This window comes from Pezoporus flaviventris, unplaced genomic scaffold (assembly GCF_033815535.1).
Source record: "Pezoporus flaviventris isolate CSIRO_AGI_PZ_B2104156 unplaced genomic scaffold, CSIRO_AGI_Pfla_v1 ptg000011l, whole genome shotgun sequence".
Classification (NCBI taxonomy): Eukaryota; Metazoa; Chordata; class Aves; order Psittaciformes; family Psittacidae; genus Pezoporus; species Pezoporus flaviventris.
This window is the reverse complement of record NW_026892559.1, coordinates 3103431-3122191: the sequence shown is the minus strand read 5'-3', so window position 1 is coordinate 3122191 and position 18761 is coordinate 3103431. Positions and strand designations below refer to the sequence as shown.

The 18761-nt window shown below is 55.2% G+C and overlaps 1 protein-coding gene and 1 pseudogene across 1 annotated transcript; both read right to left on the bottom strand.

Annotated features, from left to right (window-relative positions):
• Positions 1-498: 498 nt before the first annotated feature.
• On the bottom strand, positions 499-16945 carry KCNJ4 (potassium inwardly rectifying channel subfamily J member 4). The gene is made up of 3 exons (XM_061450842.1): positions 15782-16945; positions 4053-4225; positions 499-2835 (listed from the first exon to the last, which is right to left on the bottom strand). Exons 2-3 carry the CDS (start codon positions 4088-4090, stop codon positions 1506-1508), a joined length of 1368 nt encoding a protein of 455 aa, XP_061306826.1. The 5' UTR covers positions 4091-4225; positions 15782-16945; the 3' UTR covers positions 499-1505.
• Positions 6475-7861, bottom strand: LOC133268022 (endosome-associated-trafficking regulator 1-like; annotated as a pseudogene).
• Positions 16946-18761: the final 1816 nt, after the last annotated feature.

Here is an 18761-nt window from a genome sequence, read left to right as displayed (position 1 = left end):
CCTAAAGGAAAAGGCTCCTCAGGTTTTTTTGTTGAATGAGAGCAAAGTGACGTTGCAGCTCCAGCTCTGGTCGATGTCCTCCCTCACTCTCCCTGGTTCTCACTTGCCCCTACCAAATTAAAAGAAAACAAACAAACAAAAAAGAGGTTTTGGGGTCTTTCATGGTTTTTTTTTGATCCTTACATCTAGAACAGTGTCTGACACATCTCTGCCTTTTCGCCAAACACATCTTCTATCTATAAACCTTCCCTGGGCAAAACTCCCATCTCCAAAGCAAGCAGGATTGTTTGACCCACCCTACTGGTACTTTTAATGCAAGTGCTTCCTTCCATACATGCATTTTGTATGATCTTCTCCCTGAGCAAATTCTCTGAGTCTCCTATTGTAAGTCTTTACTAGAGAGGCCCAGAACAGGGGAGCCCTTGTGGTGGAGCTTCCAGGCACCAATACCATACAAAGAGCAAACACCAGCACTAATAACTCTCACCAGTCTCTACACCTGGCTTCAGCCTTAGGGTCTCTCCTTTACTTCCAAACCTCCCCTGGGATATTAGACTTTATTAAAAATAAATAGTTACAAATTCAGTTTTACAGCCGATGGCAGCAGGGAGAACGGAGGAGGTGAAAGGAGGAAGTTGAGGGTCTGCTGTCCAGTCAGGTCACTTGTCTGTCATCCCAGCTGCACTGTGCCAGGGAGCAGTCTGAGTGTGCAAACACAGGGCCCTGCCTCCTCTGACAAGCGTCTCCGCAGAGGAGCAGGATGTGTTTTGCAAGAGGAGTGGGAGAACTGGGTCTGAGTCTGTGGAGCTGAGCTGCTTCTGGAGGTGACAGATGCCAAAAGCCAAGGAGAGTGCAGAGTAGGCTACAAAGAGCGTCCTTGTCTCCTAGCTTGGCATTTGCAGTGGAATATGGATTTTAGTTCTCATTCTGTTTTATACACAGTCATGTTCAACAAGCAATAAACATGCAAGTAAACCCCTCCCTTGAGATCCTTTCCCCATTTCCTCCAAGAGTCCAAAATTCTCCCATCCATCCTTATCTGGTCAGTGCTTAGATATCGCTTCTCTCCTTCCTAGTGGCAGTCGACTCCTGACAGCCATGGTGCCTACCCATGTTGAGAGGGTATCTGTTGAGACAGTCTGCTGCTCCCTCAGCAGCAGAAACACTTGTTGTAGGTCCTGGTCTGTCCATTGAGAGCAGGGACTCCTGTCGCCTCTCCAGAGATGAGAAACCAGGCCTGCTGCTCTCCTGTCTCTGGGCAGGAAAGGGGTCCTAGCACAAACTGCACACACGGGAAGAGTCGTGTATCCTCACTCCTCTTCCAGGTAGTATGACTTCATGGGAAAGGGAGTATATCAGAGCAGCTCCAGGCCTTGATGTACTCAGGGGCTGAGACACAGTCGTGGGAGGCATTTTTTGGTGGGCAAGGGACTTATCCAGCTATGTACGGGTGCAGAACAGAGGAGACTGTGGGCAACAGGTGTAGAATGGGGAGACTGGAGGAGTTAGATGGCTGATTCCCTGCGGTACGAGATTGTATCTAGGGGCAGAGTTGCCTGGAGCCGCTCCAGGTCCAGGTGGCTTCCAAAATCCATCATCTGGATGACGCCTCCCTCCTCCTTAGTGCTGCCTCCTAACACCACACCCACTTCGTCATCATCTTCATCTTCGTCTTGACTGACAAGAGCCAGCTCATTCTCATAGCAGAAGGCACTGGGAGGTGGGGGAGAAGGTAGGATAGTCATCTTGCTTTCTTGCAGCTCCCGGGCTGAGCAGCAAGGTGTGCCAGCTACCTCGTAGGTCTTGTGAAAGCGTGAATAATCCACTTTGTAGTGGTTCTTCTCCTCAAACACAACCGGTTCAAAGCGATGACCCCAAAGGATTTCACTAGCAAGGTAAGAGCTTCGTGCTTGTGTGGTCATGGCTGTGGCTTCCACCATCCCCTCAAGGATAACAACAATCTCAAAGTTCTCCGTCTCCAGCTCCTCCTTGCCAATCCCGTAAAGTGGACTCTCCTCGTCAATCTCATGAACGATAATAATGGGTGAGACCAAAAATATACGATCAAGGCCCACATCGTAGCCCACATTTAGGTCCCGCTGGTCCAGTGGGAGATATTCCCCTTCCTCTGTCATGTAGGGCTTGATGAGCTGGGCTCGGACATGGGCCTCCACAATGTGGCTCCTCCTCAGGTTGCCCACCCGCCACATGAGGCACAGTTTGCCATCCCGCACGGAGATGACTGCGTGGTGACTGAAGAGGAGAGTCTGGGCCCTCTTCTTGGGCCTTGCCATCTTGGCCATGATAGTGCCAATCATGAAGGAGTCAATAACGCAGCCCACGATGGACTGGACCACAACTGCCATGATAGCCAGCGGGCACTCCTCAGTCACGCAGCGGAAGCCATACCCAATGGTTGTCTGTGTCTCCACTGAGAAAAGAAAAGCCCCTAGGAAGCTGTTCACGTGCATGATGCAGGGCTTGAGGAGAGAGGGACTGCCTCCCACTGCTGGTGCATTGAGGTCACCATGGAAGAAAGCGATGCACCAGAAGAGGAAGCCAAAGAAGAGCCAGGAGACCAGGAAGGCAGCAGAGAAGATCATAAGCATGTAGCGCCAGCGCGTGTCCACACAGGTAGTGAAGATGTCGGCCATGTAGCGCTGAGACTTGTTGCTCAGGTTGGCAAAGTAGACATTGCACTGCCCATTCTTCTTCACAAAACGGTTGCGGTGCTTCCGCCGGGGGGCATGGCCCTTCCCATTCCGGCTGTGCCCGTTCATGCTGCCCAGCGCAGAGACCTTGTGTCCATCCTCTTCAGTCGAGACGATGCTGTACCTGGAAGAGAAGAAACAGGCATTGCCAGCAGAAATACATGAAGAATAACAGCAACCACTGAGACAGCGAGGGCGGGAGACGTGTGGGTGGCTCACATGGCTACGGTACCGCTGTGTTGAATATCACAACAGCACGTTTCCCTGGTTATTGCACCGTGGTGCCACCCTGACCAAATTGGTGGAGCTCGGCTGCAATATTTGTCAAGTCTTGCTGCTAGGAGGTTGTATCTATGGAAGTCCTGACAGGGCAGCAGAGCAGCAGAAGCCTGTAGCACTGTGCTACCTTCCAGCCTTTGCGGTGGGGAGGGATCCAAGGCTTTGAAACCTGGCAGCAGCTGGGACAGCCAGGAACCCCACGAACAAGCACTCGCAGTATGGCCACACTTTGGCCCTGACATTACATAAGGCCTGGATTTTCTGTTTTCTCCTCTCTGCTTTCATGGTGCATTGGTGACAATGTTTATACACTCCCTGAGCTCAGGACAATTCTGTTGCCACAGCAACGCGCGTGGCTCCCAGTATCCTGCATCCGAAGCCAAAGGTGTAATTTGGAGATCAACAGCCAAAAAGTGCTGGCAGTTTCCCTGACAGAAGCTCCACACACATTTTCTGGGAGACATTTGCCCCTCCAGCTCCCCTCCCTCACAGGCAGCACTGCTGCTCCCCCTCACAGGCTGCTGGGATAGTTGTAGATACTCCTTAAAGATGTGATGGCAGAAGATGCTCTGACCACTGAGGAAATCAAGCAAGTACACAGGCGCACCAAGACCACTCTGCCGTCCCAACCACTAAGCCACAGCCTCCCAGGACCCCTCAGGCTGGCAGTGTCTCCCTCCCATCCATAGTGTTGACACATCAGCTGGAGCCCTCCTTCATAGGTTTTGTGACCCCCATCCTCATCTCATGGTGAGGGAAGCACTGGAGGCTGGAGCTGTGCTTCCTGGGGACATGGGCTTCTGCAGCAATGCTGGAATCTGTAGTTTCTGGTCCAGCACCATGCACTGCTTTGCTTCTCCATACCACTTCTTTGATCACTGTCCCCCTGTACAGAATGTTTTGGATTGGAGAAAGAGAGAGGAGCCAGGAGCAGGAATAGACCCTGGCAGATGATTTGAGAAGAGTATACTGAAAGACAGGCTGAAGATAGGACCTGAGGGGCCAGAGGAGGAGGAGCAGGCCACCCAGGGCAGCAGCATCCTGGAGAGGAGGGTTACTCACCGGTTGACTCGGACGCTGCCCATGGCTCGCTGTATCATCAAGTGTCAGGGGGCTGCAGCTGGGAGGGCGCAGGATCTCATGCAGCAGCACTCACATGGGACCCAGTGGCTCCAGGTTTCACCTCTGGCGAGCTGGGACTGGCGCTGCCATTGCAATTGCTCTTGGGCACGTGCCTTGCAGGGGAGGATGAAGCAAAACCCAGTCAGAGCATCCCTTGACAGCACCCTTCCCAGTCTCAGAGCAGGGGGCACACAGCTCCCAGCCTTTTGCTCAGGAGGGGCCTGGAGTTGTCCATGGAGGGGTCCACTGCAGTCTGGCTGGAGCAGGTTAGGAGCTGATGGATCAATGGCCCACAGCCCCCATGCTTGCCGACATCTACTGCCAAGAGAAGGGCAAGGCCAGACGGTCACCACTCTCCAGATCAAGGGCGCAATGGTAGAGCAGCTTGCGTGGCCCTTCCTCTGAGCTACTATATTAATATCATAGCTTACAGGAGGACGAGAGCTCAGCCAGGCTAAATACCTCACACAGAAGGACTAATGAAGCATGGACATGCACGGCAGCCCTCAAGTATCCCCATCAGCCCAGCCTGACCCAGAGGGAATTTATTTCCAGGGGGTGCAGAGCATCCCTCCTGTTTCAAAGAGAAGAAAAGCAACGAGTAGAGCCAAAAAGGAGAACTGATGGAAAGTAAGGGCTTAGGGGTAGCCAAGGAGAAACTGGTTAGAGCAAACAAACCTTGTGATGTGTCCTGTGTGTACAGCATCCAAGGAGCAGCTCAGCAGCAGAGCCCTGGAGAGGAAGTCCAGCAGATGTTATGTCCTGACCCAGTTCTCCCCAGACAGAAGAATGGGGAAAACGAAGACTTAGGAGCCGACCTATCCTGCCTGCCCAGAGCTGCTGGGAAGTGAAATGCAGTGAGGGGGTAATGACTCACAGATTAGGAAGGGCTTTGTACACCCATGCTAATCCTGCACTGTAACCTTTGGATTACAGCAGTCAGTGTAGAGCGCAAGACACAGATAGAGCCAGTTAGTTTGCTTCCTCCCAGCCTCAATGATGAGCAACCAATGGTTGCCCTATATGGGACAAATCCAAGGATCTGGAGGTCAAATCCAAGGTTTAGAGCTGCCTGTGAGTAGTCATGCATGGACAGGAGAGAAAAACAGCAAGTGATGTCTGGGATGGAAAACCATCCTTGCCTTATCATCATTATTGCAGACTGGGGCTTCATGTGGCTAGGGGTGGCCACCACCTTCCCCCACTTAGGAGCACAGACAAGAAAGCAGCAAGTGATGTGCAAGCACTGCTGTTGTCATGTCTGGGGTGAAGATTAACCAGCAGTCTCTCCTCCAGAGACCAAGGTTACTGAGGCACTTTAATCTCTGTGGCAACATAAACATGGTTGTCCAGACCAAGGATATTATGGGACCAGGAGAAGACAGCTACCTTGTAGTCCACAGCTCACCATATAGAGGTAGAAGTGAACAGCTTCCTAAAAATTCCCATCAGGAAAAAACACTTTGGCACTGAACTTTGCCAGCACCCACCCCCACACTGCTCTACAGCATCCAAGTCTTAAAGGAGGGTTGGTTTGGACAGATACAGGAAATTTGGTTATGCAGCTGGGTAAACCTACAGCAGAAACTGGGGTTGGTAGCAGAAATTCATCAGAAATGTAGAGGGATGACCAGGTGATGAGGAAAGGTCACTTCGTGCTCACAGATGGTTCTGCTAGTATAAAGCTAAGGCATACTCTCAGTGATTATGTGGTGAGTTTCTACATCAGGGTCCTGCAGGTCTTTAGGGGGTGACAAAGGCAGGCAATTTAGGTATACCCCTCTAAGACAGCTCCAGCCAGGAGAGGAAGGGCATCTTCTGCAACTGGTGCCTTCCTTAGGCAGCCTGGATAAGACAAGCTCATCCTTAGCCAGCACTGACACTGACACCAGAGGAAAGGCACTGTCACAGCTCGCAAGTATGGATACTTCACAACTGCCTAAAGGTTTCTCACCACCTTTGTCACCACCTCACCACCACGACCCTTTCCCCTACTGCAGGAACAGATGCACAATTTCTAGAGATTTTGGATATCTGGCCTAGGAGGTGGCTACGAAAGGAGAAGGAGGACCTAAGGAGCATCTGCTCACTGCAACCATGTGCAGTAGTCTGCTTCTCACCTTCCCCACCTCACCGAGGAGGGGCAAAGGAACCAGATGAAATGCAAGGGACTTGCTCATCTCCATTTCTAGCTGGTACAGCTGCAGGAAAAGGTGGGCACACTGTTTAAGAGTGCTGCATCCCATGCTGCTGTGCTTCCTCCTGGCTGTCACATGGGAGCCCAGGGCAGCCAGAGCTGTGGCACAGTCTGTTGCAGTATGTTGCCCACCACAGCTGGACCTTCCAGCCTGGGAAACATTTGCCGCTGGGTCCACAGCTCCAGAACAAAGCTAAAACTACATCCCTACCTGCAGTTTGTACTTAATCACAAGAAATAATTTCCATGAAGAATAAAGGCTACAAATCTGAACACACATTCAAGCACATGAGAGCAAATGGTTTTAATGTAGGCTGTAGTGGGAGACCCGTGGTCTTGATCCATACATTCTTCTGTCGGACCCGAGTTCATGGCTCTTCTTCTGCTTCAACTTTATGAATTTCGCCCATAGATTCAAGGACCTCAGCAACAAAATGCAGCAACTCTTCTCCAGAGGTGAGCTGTTTGATGGACCAGTTTGCACACATTATTACCTCGTGGAGGTTCCACAAGGAAAAATCTATCTTGTGTTTCATTGCTCCCAGGTCGGGTGTTTGGCCTGCTTTCAGGTTTTCATTCTCTGCCTTGGAGCTCTCCAGCTCTCCAGCTCTCCCTGGAGAATAAAGATCTTCTGCTTCAGCTTTTCCACATTGCTTTCTGCCTCCAGATCCCGCTGGGTCATTAGCTAGAGGTTCCACTCACTCTGCTGGGCAAAGGTCTGCGGCTCTTGGGCATCCCTCTCCTCTTTGGCCAGGCTGGCCTTCAGCTGCCTCTGCAGCTTCTGTATCATGCACGCCTGGCTCTTCATGAAGCTCTGCATGCTTTCAGTATCCTTCTGAGCATGGCATTCTCCTCTCTGAGCATGTCGTTGGTCAGCTGCAGCAATTGGAACTGCCTGTCCCTGTTGGCCTCCTCATACAGCATGTGGGGTCCTGCTCCCTTGATGTGTTCTGGGTACCCCAGATAAGGGTCACTGGCATGGGCCCTCAGGGAAAAGGCATCAGTCCCCGAGTGATTGCCCATGCTACACTGGAAAGAGTCATAGGAGCCACAGGGTTCCATACTTGCTGTTCGGAGGATGTGTGACCTTTGATGCACAGGGAAGTGACAGACTCAGCTGTGTTCCTCATCTTCGGACAAGCTGCCAACCCTTTTCATGTCTTTGTAAAATGGTGTCTGAAACTCCTGAGCTTCCTCCTCAAGCTCCTGTGCATACTCAGCCAACTTCCCAGCGTAGATTCTATTTTTCTCGGCTTTGTCTTCCACCATGTGAGAGTGCTTAGAATTTAGGGAAAATGGGATGGCTTCTCCTAGATCCTCCACCTGATTATCGCTCAGATTCTCGTAGCTCTTGGACTGCAGTGGAGGACACACAGAGTGGCAGGAGTAGTTCAATTCATCATCAGCATCATCATCATCTTCCAAACCTTGAGGTTCTGGGCAGACCCTCTCTGCTGTCCCCGAGGTGTCAAGCAGCCATGGCATTTTCAGGATGCTTTGGGCTGCAGCAAGCAGGAGGGTCCAGATTACCCTGTTGGGGGTAAGTGACACTGACAAGCAGTGTGCCAACTTCTGCAGCCTCAGCGACACTCGTTGGGGAAGAAACAGACGCCTAAATCCCCCCCCCACCCCCTACCAATGTGTTTGGGAGGGAGTGGAGAGAAGGTCCACGCATCCCTGTGTGTGTATTGTGGAGAGAACAGGAATCACCAGGTATGCGATGGCACCATGAGACTGCTGTCAGGTCATGACCACGGGGGAGAGGAACCAAACAACTGCAGAAGTGCCCCTTTTGGCAGCGGGGTGATAATCTGGATCCTCATGGTCTGGACCAGACTCCAGCTAGAGGATGCTGCCAGTGGGTAGAGAATAGCTCATGAAGCTACCGAAGACCTCCAGTGTGCAGGGGGGACAGGGACCAGCTGGCCCTAGCAGGCAGCATAGGGCAGAGGGGACAACCCTGCCCTGCAGGCTACTGAGGCTTCTCAAGCTGCAAGATCAAGCCAAGGGCGTTTTGGTGCCAGGGCTCACTAAAAAAAGACATCGCCAGCGCTTTGTCCAGAGGCATCACCCAAAGCCCCGTGCCCAGTGAGGGGTCTGCACCATGGCACTGCTGATCTGATTCATCCCCTGCTGCCAGCTGGCGCAGGGAAGCGTTAGTAATGCCGGGCGCCACAAACTCGGAGCGGCACGAGCCAGGAGACGAACAAAAATAAACCTGCTTACCACTTCCACCCCAACACACCCCCACTGCGTGCGGTGCCTCCACGGGTGAGGCAGACAGGCAGGAGAGAAGCCCTGGGCTGGGGACTGCCATTGCATTGGGCTTGCATTCAGAGGTGCCACACCAGGAGGTGATGTAGCCACTGTCCCCCCTTCAGCAGCTGGTGACCCAGGGCCGCTGCTGACGTCCCAGCCTGCACAATGGATGCTGGCAGCTTGGTTAGGCCAGGGGTTGTACCAAGAGGCCAAACCCTAAGAAAACTCAGTTCAAATGGCTGTGCAATGGTCCTGTTGCTCCTTGGAAACCTGAAACACAAATGGGATGAAGGTGGAAGGCTCAGAGATGCCTCCAGCAAAAGGGAGGTTTCAGACCCTGGACAGGCAGCTGCCTATCACATGGATGAGGGGGAGGAAAGCCTGATAAAGGACAGAAATATAAATCTTGCAGCATGGCTGAGGACCTTGGAGCTTGCTCTGCCTCCTGGGACCCGCATGTGGAAGGGAGCCAGGGGGTCAGCACTGACTCCTGGGGAGTTGGATGAAACCACACTGGTGGTTGCAGCATGGGTGCCCTGGGAGATGCTAGGCAGGATGCCCCTGCATCCCTCTGCTGCCCTGTCCTTGGCATACATCAACACCCACCTATTTCATGGCCTGAGGAAGCCCCCTGTCACTTTGGGAAGCCGCTGCAGCATGGACATTGTAAGCGTTGTTGTGCAACACTGAAGCTGGCAGCCACATGAGCCTCTGGGGACCAAGAGCCACCTCCAGCCCTGCAGCCTGGGCTGGCCTTCCCTCCTTCCCACTCGCTTTCCCCTTCCCACACCCTAGATTGAGCAATGCCAAGGACTCCGTGGCGATGCTGCAGTCATCCCACCTTCCCAGGTGACACTTTGCTCCAGCAGCACAAGGTGACACTGCCCCAAGCAGATGTGTGGGGCTGGGCTGCTGCCATTGTTTCCCGAGGGCTCTGCAGGCTGATAATGCCATGGCACGTGGTGCCGATGTAATGTCTCCATTGCTCCACCTCCGGTACACAGTGCAGTGCCTCGCACGTCTCAGGCTTTCTTCAGCCCCTGCCAGAGCAGATCATATATTGTCAATCCTTCCTTACATCTGCGATGGAAGAGTCTCATGAAACAGAACAGAAAAGTCCACGCTGAAGCACTCCCCCACTTCTCTTTTTATAACACCCATATCTGGTGCTCTGGGATGTACACCGCGAACGACGACGATGGAAAAATCCCAGGGTATTTTTACACTCTTAGTCTTTGCTTTATGTAGAGTTGTCTGGCAAATGCTTCCCTCCTGTCTGTGGTCAATATTGCAGCCTCTGCTTGCGCTGTGCTTCGTACCTTTATTCCTCTTACCAGCTGCGTAGCATCACCTGGTTTTGAGAGCAGCTTCCACAGACCCATCCCACCATCTCAGGCATGGCAACAACACGGCAGACACCTTCTTGGCTCTTGGGGAGGCAGGGTGGGAACACCCACTGCAGAGAGGGGACCGCTTTGGCACTTTGCAGACCCACAGCGTTCGGTTTGTCCTCTCTGTCCTCTCGGTAACCCCATCTCTTCTCCTCTTCCTCACAAATCCTCCTGCTGAGGCTCGTAGGGCCACGGGGCTGCATTGCTATGGGAGGCAGCGGCCGCGCTGTCACTCCTGAGTGCCGACAGGGCTGGGTGCTAGGTGCTGTACGAGCACACGCGAAGGCACAGTCACCGTGCGGGAGAGTTTTACCATATTAAAAAGGCAAGTGACATATGGAAGGTGAGGGGAGGAAGCTGTAATCAACTCTTTACCATTTTTACATACACACTTCTGCCTTTTCGTTCAATAATTATAAATAGATCGAGTAAGTGCCAACAGTCCCCATCTGCCCGCAAGGCATGATCTGCTGACCAGTTTGTCTCTCTTAACAGAGGATTTTATTCACCTGCCTCTGCCCGGTTTAGATTTTGGGGTGGAGTGAGAAGGGGGGATTTTTTTTTTCCCCTCCCTGTGAAGCTCTGGAGCTCGGGGATGGGTAATATGAAAACAAAACAAAATGATTTGAAGTTAAACCATCTCAGTGTGTGACTCAGAGCTATTCATAGCTCCCTGAAGCCAGCTGCAGCAACGGAGCCAGAAGGATTCTGCCCGTATTATTATTCCAATTACCATCTGAATTAAAAGTTTGAGCAGTGATCAGCCCACATACTGACGGGAGGGGGAGAGAAGAAAGCAAAGAGAGAAGGAGAGAAAGGGAGAGAGGGATTAAAAACAGATAAAAATGGGATCCACACAAAGGTCTCCGGGATGACAAAGTCGGGAAGAGGCACAGAAAGGTGACAGCACCAACTCCTGCCTGCTCCCACACCACCCCGGCGGTCCCTGCTCCGGCCACACAGCCTGGGCTCCCTGGGATCCTAGCAGAGAGGGGTACCCTGCAGGAGGGCTGGTGGGACTGCAGGGGCACTCATCCACTCTCCTCTGCATGACACGGGGCTTGGGGCACAAGAGGCAGGGGCAGAGGAGCAGCCGAGCAGGAAGGTAAGGAGAGCATGCTGCTGGGGCCATGGCTGGGGAGGAGTCCCCACTTTGTCTTGTCGAGTGAGGTGGGTGGGCTGGCATCACAGGGAAAACGAAATGCTCAGAAGGCCCCTGGCCTTCCCTGGGAGCGGTTCTGGGACAAAAAGGAGCCTGCCTTCTGCGGTAGCCAGGGTGCAGACCATGTCCTGGCTGCTCCCGAGGAAGCCCTGGGGCTGACGTACACCCCAGCAGCCATCCTACCAAAGCCATGGACCTGACCCCAAAGGGTTGGTGCAAAATCTGCAAGAGCTGTAAAACTGAAGGCGCTGGGGTGTCCCCGAGGTCCCTATGCCCTGGGTGGCTGCAGTGCACTCAGGTCACCTCCTGCAGCTTCCCAGCATGACTGCACCAGCAAAAAGGGCATTTCCCCTAACACCCACCCCAAGAGCTCCCTTACTGAGCATCCTGCCCTGCAGGAGCCTTGTCAAAAGGCTGCCCCCAGCAGTGTCCCTCCACCTCAGGGTCTCTCCAGCACAGAACCCCTCCTGACCCCGCGCTGGCCTGGCCGGGAGGACTGCCCAAGTGGGGCATTTCCATGACTTTCGGCTCATCAGGGATATCATCTGACTCCCCACTGTGGCTGCACTCCTGACAGGGAAGGGGCAGCCTGCCAGTGCCTCTGCAAAGCACCCAGCAAGGCAGGCACCTGCAAATGGGTTATGAATGATATCAACAACAGTGACAGCAGCAAAGGGTGAGCTGCTACCCAGGGCAAAGCCTGCTCTTTACCAAGCCCCCAGCTGAGAGAGGCTGCAGCCACGGCTCCACACACGGCTGCTGTGCAAGGGCTGAGTGCTCAGCCTGGCCTGGCCGCTCAGCACTAACCCATCAGCCATAGGGAAAAAGTAATGCACCCCCAAAACCCTTGTCACTCCTCTAACACGGAGCCCAGTGGAGGCACCAGCCTCTGAGGGGTCCCAGCTTCCCCCCTTTCAGTCATGCCTAAGGGGCACCAGGAACAGAGCTGAGGGAGTGTCCCAGGTAAGCTGCAGAACCATGCTCCCACAGGGAGCAAATAGACTATTTCACTACAGGTCTGTTGGCCTGTATTGCTGCAGCTTGCTCACTCAGGTTAAACAAACTCACACAAAAGGCACCAAGCCTACATGCCACCCGATGCCCATGGCATGGAGGACCGTCTCCCCCATCCTTCCCCTGCTCCTCAGCTCCACGGCATGGCAGGGGCTGCCAACACGGATGTGCTTGGGTACAGAGGAAAGTAGTGTGAAGCGGCTCATGGCAACTGCATCTGCACACTAATACACCTTCAATTTCCCCCCTGCCAGCGTTGCGGGTCGCTGTGGTACCCCTGCTCACTCTCTTTGGTGTCCTGCACACGCACTTGTCTCTTACCCACTGCTGTTGCCTGCAACCTCTGCACGGTCCCCTGCACCCAGACACGAGGGTTTTTCTTGGTGGTGGGAACAGTGGGGACAGGAGATGTGATGACTTCTGGGGTCACTGTGTCTAGTCCCATGGCAGGCACCACCTCTCCATAATGCCATCAAGCTTTTGGAGAGATGAAGTGCCTGCCTGTCCTGCCTCTGAGACCCTGATGCCCTTCAGCCCCTGTGCTCACTATGCTGCTGGCAGAGCCAATCTATATGGCTCTTTTGAGGCTACCGGACTGCTTTACCTTCTTCTATAGAGGAGTAGCTTTTGACATTCTCTTCCTATATGCCTTTTTCCGGCTTGCCCCTCTGTGCTGGTGCCTAAGCAGGCTTCCAGCAAATACCGTGACCCAGCACGGAAATGGAGAGGGCAAGAGGAGAGGGGAGAGCAAAGATGAAGGTAGGGGAGGGGAGAGCAAAGATGAAGGTAGGGGAGGGGAGAACAAGCAGTGGAGAGGCAGATGGGATGAGGCTGGCAGCTCATTGCACTAGTGCTGGCACCACTCACCAAAGAGGGAGAGAGAGAGTGAAGAAGGAGGCAGGAGAGGTGCCAAGGTCTTTTCTCCGAGCCCATTGCAGGGGACAGAGTGGGGGACGCTGCCTCCCGCATTTTCACATGGCACCAGGCTTCCTTTCAAGTGTTTCAGGAGAAATGTTGCCATAGAAATAAACCAGCCGTCCAGATTGTGAGGGGCAGGCCCACCGTGGTGGCAAGGGATGGCACAGATATGGGCACAGCAGTGACAGGAGTCCCTGGCCAGCAGTGTGAGGCTGGAGGGTACCATGTCCTCCATCCCCTGCTCCCTCATCTCCAGTGAGAGCAGCTGTGGTGCTGCTGTGCTTGTGTGGCCGGTGCCAGCCCTGAGTGGCATCTCATTCCCAAATACACCGGTGGGTGAATGTTGACACTGCCCCTGCAGGTGAGTTCCCTGCCATCAGGCTCCCAAGAGGACGGTAATGTAGGTAATGGGTCTCTGGGGCAGTAACGACAGGGTCGCCCTGGAGCCAGCTACTATCCCTCACCTCCCTGGGTCGCAGCACCACCTTCAGTGATGGAGAACAAGTCTGAGGGACCTGAGGGTGAGAACCGGCTCAAAGGTGGCCTCTGCCCAATCCCGACCCCCCACTGCCAGAGGATCAGCATCTCTCCCGAGGAGGGGCTTCAAGACCGACCACCCCGTTAAAGCCACCTTGTCTGTGAGGAAAAGCACTGCTGGTGCCCCATGGGCTTCCTGCGAAGCACACACACACACCACACACACCCCCCCCCCGCTCCCGGTGAGGGGCGCCGGAGCAGCACTGTCGAGGAACACGGGCTCAGCCCGTCGCGGTTTCACAGCGCTGCGAGGCGGGCGCAGGCGCTGCGCTCCGTGCTCGCCATTCACAGAAACGCCAGCGGGAGGCTGGGGAGCCGCGCGGGTGAGGGAGGGATCGATCGCTGAGACGCGAGCATCCATCCATTGATCCCGGCCGCGCTGTCGGGTTGAGCCAGCCCAGCGCAGTAACGAGGCAGGACAACGGGAACTCGCTGAGGGCAGATTGCCGTTAATTGCTCCGCTCTGCGTCTGCACTGATGTCAGCACGCGGCGGGTGCAGGTACCCAGCACCGTGTCCTCCTCCCCCTTGCTGGCACCCTCCCACCGGTGACACCACCACAGGAACACGGGGTAGTGGCCTGTGGCCAAGGTTGGGGTGTCCAGAGGGGCCAGAGGGATCCGTCCTGCCGGGAAACTCCATTCTTCCCCAGCCACCTCCTCACTTCCTGGCTTTCCTTGTAAACCGTGGAGGGTGGCCTCAAGAGTCAAAGAATGCTGCCAGCCCTCTGCCAGAGTCATAACGTTGTGGTGCTCAGCCTTGGCACCAGAGGAAGATGAGAGAGGGAAAAGGGGAAAGGTGAAGGAGAAGGAGCCCCGCTTCCCTCTGGATCAGCCCTCTCCAACTGATCCATACTCACCATCCTTCCTCTTCCCTAACACCTCTTGTCCCCACCAGGCTCACATTTCCCTCCTAAGGCAAATATGTCAGTGGCTACAAACAGTGATGACCACATGCTGGGGTGACTCAGGCATCTGTGGGTGCCACTTTCAATGGTGAATGGAGAAGGGGCACATCCCTACTCCTTCAGAAAAACATGCTCCCCACACACCCTGTTGTCCCCTCCAGAGCTCTGGGTCACGCTAAGCCTCAGATCCCTCTCCACACCTCCCACTTCCCATGGCCACCTCCTCCTGAGAAGCCAAGGAAGGCACAGAGCAGGGGTTGAGGGGAGTCTTGGAGCCATGTCACCTCCACCACACGTCCCCTGTGTGTGCTGTCACTGTCTGCCCTTTGCAGTACACCCCCCAAAGGAAGGAAGGGGAGAAGGGAGAGGCCCTGGAGCCGTTCACTTTGCCATGGATGTAGCCTGGGATCAGCAGTGGGGATGGGAGACCAGGCCCTCAGTAGAGAGACTTGGATGTCTCTGGGTGCTTTGCCCAGGAGTGGGGACACGGAGGGCTGGAGGTGGCCTCAGGGATGCCTGAGGTGACCTGCCTGCACCATGCAAACAGTGAGGATGCCGGCCCTGCCAATAGGGAGCAAAGGCAGAGTGCCTCTGGCATTTTGCTCACGACTTCCTCCTGAGCTCCTTCACCCAAACCCAGTATCCAGAGCATCCTTTGCAGCATGCCTATCTGTGGGACACTGGATCAGCACTGATAGGATCAGCCTCACTGGGACTAGAAGAGCTGGAAGGCAAAGGAAAAGGGGGGCAGGTCTGGAGCCTAAAAAGCTCCATGAGCAGCGGGAGAGACAACACAGCCAGTTCAGCCCTGGGCGCACTCAATTGTGTAGAGAACGGGTCTCCCTCTCCGTTCGTCTCCCACAGCCAGACACAACCATCACCTGCACGGAGCAGGAGAAACAGAAGGTGAGCGAGACCCAGCCCCAGGAGAGGAAGAACCGGGGGGGAGACAACAGCAATGAGGAAGTTACCTGCAAAGCAACTGAAGCCAGGGTGGTGAGGGATGGGGGGGGAAGTTGGGAAGGTCCACAGGCAGGTGCTCACCCCTGCTCCATGGCCCACTGCTGCCGCGGTAGCTGTATGTGCGTACGCTGTGCACCACAGGCAACTTTATTATTCGCTGGCACGCTCACACGAAGCCAGGCATCTCCCTTAAGTTATATTTATCGCTGTTCCTCAGAGCGAGCGCAGAGCAAACAATACATTATTTTCCTAAGGGGAAAAAAAAGCCCTTCCCAGTCTCGTGCCGGTGAGGGGAACAGCGCGCTCCAGCACCGCCTCTTACCCGGGTCCTGCCGAGGGCTGCCGCCGGCTCCAGCCGTGGTGCAGAGCCAACATCAGAGGAAGGGGAAAGCGGCCGGTTTCTCCATCTCACCATGAAGCATCTCAGCCGGACGGGAGGAATCAGGGAGGTCTCTCTGCAGCCTGCACTTGCCTCTGGCTTGGGCTTTCCACGCTCCCCAACCCACCCCCCCCACCCCCCCACCCCCCCCCCGGAGAGCTACTTCTCTGCCGCGACCTTCTCCTCTCCTAACTCTGCCCTGCCCACGCCAGCGCTCTCCTCCTGCCTCTGCCTCTCCTCAGAATGTTTCACTCCCCGGAGCATCCATCCCACGGAGCGCTGATGTGCCTTCCTGGCTCCGTGATGGGTTCGGGTCTCCCCCTCCTGCCTGACTCCCTCCTTCCCTGGCGTTATTCGCTTGTGCCCCTCGCTGCCCCCCTGCTCTGGTCCCCAGATCGCCCCTCTCCCTTCCACTCTTCCTCCCTGTGCGCTCCGCTCCCTTTCCCTGGCTGCCTCTCCCCCTCGCTGATTGCTATGCAGTCTGTAGCTGAGAAGTCAGTAACTCTGTGGTAGGATCCAACAGCTTTCCGCTACTTTAGCCCATCCTCGCGTGTGAGCTCAGAGCTGCGGAGCCACCATGGGGGAGACCAGAGCGCAACCATCGGCAGCGGGAAGGGGACAGCACAGCCACAGGATGCCCCCAGGGAGGTGAATCCTCCTGCCGGGATGAAATACCCACTGTCAGCGGGTTTTCCTACTTGGGTTTGGGATGCTGGGCTGACACCTCACCCTAAGGAAGGATCAGGCTCTCTCAGCTCGTGCAGAGCATCACCTCCCTGCATCTACAACCTGGTCTCCACACCCTGCAGTGCTGCGGGTGTCCTGCCAGGATGGGTGATGCAGGCGAGAAGGGACAGCCCTCGGGGCTCCAGGATGATGCATGACCACTCAGATGGGAAACCGGTCCCAGAAACCTCCTCCCCTGTGTCTCCATGGCCAGCAGCATCTCAGGGGCTTTGAAAAGGTCACTTCTTGGTGACAAGGCAAGAGGCCAGGAGACTCTGTGGCAGCAAAGCCAGATGCTGAAGTGCACCCTGTCCCCGCAGGCAATGGCTGTAGGCAGCAGCTCCCTGGGACTGCCCTGCACCAGGCCAGCAGGGTCTGTGGACATGGTTTCCATCTCGGTGTCTCAGCTGCTGTCCCCAGCATCAAGGCGTGTGCTGGAAAGTCAAAAGAGATAAAAAAACCCTCACTTTTTGACTGTCCCCTGGGTTCCAATCCTGCAAAATCAGCCCAAGGTCCGCTGGCACATGGGATGCCTCCTCACACAGCTGATGAGCGCCACCATGGTGAGTGCAGCCCACTCTCACCTGGCAAAGCCACCCCAGGGCAAGCAGAGGGCATTTTCAGTAGTTGCCCATGCAGATGAGCAGCTGCAAATGGAGAGCACATCCACCTCCTGCACTGTCCAGCTTGCCTCAGCCATGGCTGCTCCCTATTGCTTAAATGGGGGATCCTGGGGAGCTGCAGCACCAGGACAGAGCAGGGCCAGCCCACTCCCTCTATCCCCTCCACAGCCTTCCCTATGGGGACCTTGTCCAGGTTCATGGAGGGGCTTGCTTTCCCAAATGCCCCATCCCCAGGACCTGTGGGGCTGCTTCCCACAAGGCTGGGAGCTGTAAAGGTGCCCCATGGCAGAGCATACCAGGTCTCTTGCACCTCGACAGGTCTTTCCCCTTTGTATGGAAAGGGATGAAAATGCTGCTGAGACACCTTGCTCCTTCCCGGTGTGGGCAAAGCCACCACATACCCCTGCACCCACCTCACCTTCAGGCTGTGCTTCGCCATGTCTGCCTTTTGCTCCTCAACTCCATCTTCCCCCAAGACTTCACCATGTTTCCCTCCACCTCAGCATCAAGGGGATGAATAGTTGCACCTTGTGCCAATAGGCAGCCTCCATGGCCAGGACCATCAAGAAGGGACATGGGGACATCACTGCTTCGAGGATGCCATCGGCCTGTTGTGGTCCTAGTGCCGCCGGGGTGCAATGCCCTGGTCACCCCAGGCCCGCCGGCCCCAGCAGTGGGGTGGCTCACACTCACCACCCCCGCCCGTCTCCACCGGCACCGTCTTTAATAAGAAGCGTGGAATATTTTAGCACCTATGGAAAAGCCACCACAGACGGTGGTGGCAGCCGTTGCCAGGGAGACGCTCCCAAAAATAGCCCCACTCCGCCAACCTTTCCTGATGCTGCTGTGGGGATGAGGGAGGCAGAAGAATGGAGGGATGGAAAGGTGGAAGGATGGAGGAAAGGAGGGAAATAGAGATGGAGGAATGGATAGAGGGCTGGGTGGAGAAGAAGGGATGGAGGGATAGAGGGGTGGATGGAAAGGGATAGATGGATGGGTGGGTGGATGGGGATGGATGGATGGAGGGAGGGATGGAGGGATGGATGGATGGATGGATGGATGGATGGATGGATGGATGGATGGATGGATGGATGGAAGGAGAGCTGGAGAGAGGGGAGCAGGAGCTTCTGGGAAGGTGAGTGAGCACTGCCTGACCACTCTCCTGCCTGGGGATGAAGACAAGAGCAACTCCCATGCCAGCAGCCCCGGCTTGGGCACTTGCCAGGCTGCCTTTGTATCCTCCTCCGATCGTCCCATCTCTGTCCCCACTCCAGGATTGCCCTATCCTGGTCACAGGGGCAGAGGTGTGGAGAGACAGAGGTGGCCCATGGCGCTCAACCCCACCATGTTTCCCAGCCCCTCTAGGAATGCCGAATTGTATCTCTCTCTGGGACTACTCTGGGATGAATCTCAGGGGCTGCCCACCCTCCTGGGGTTTCTGGATGCAGCCTGTGCCACAGACTGTAGCAGAGATGGAGGAAGGGTCCTGGCCAAGCACCTCCAGAGCGAAAGTACAGAGCCCTTCCTCGTGGCAGGAAACAAATGCTTTAGGGAGAAGGAAACCCCCTTTGCCC

What these genes read in the sequence shown, in the direction of transcription:
- KCNJ4 (XM_061450842.1), bottom strand. Translation starts at nt 4,090, where the DNA reads ATGATACAGCGAGCCATGGGCAGCGTCCGAGTCAACCG. An exon ending in GGCAGCGTCCGAGTCAACCG is followed by an intron (nt 2,836 to 4,052) that starts GTGAGTAACCCT and finishes CTTCTCTTCCAG; the next exon opens with GTACAGCATCGTCTCGACTG.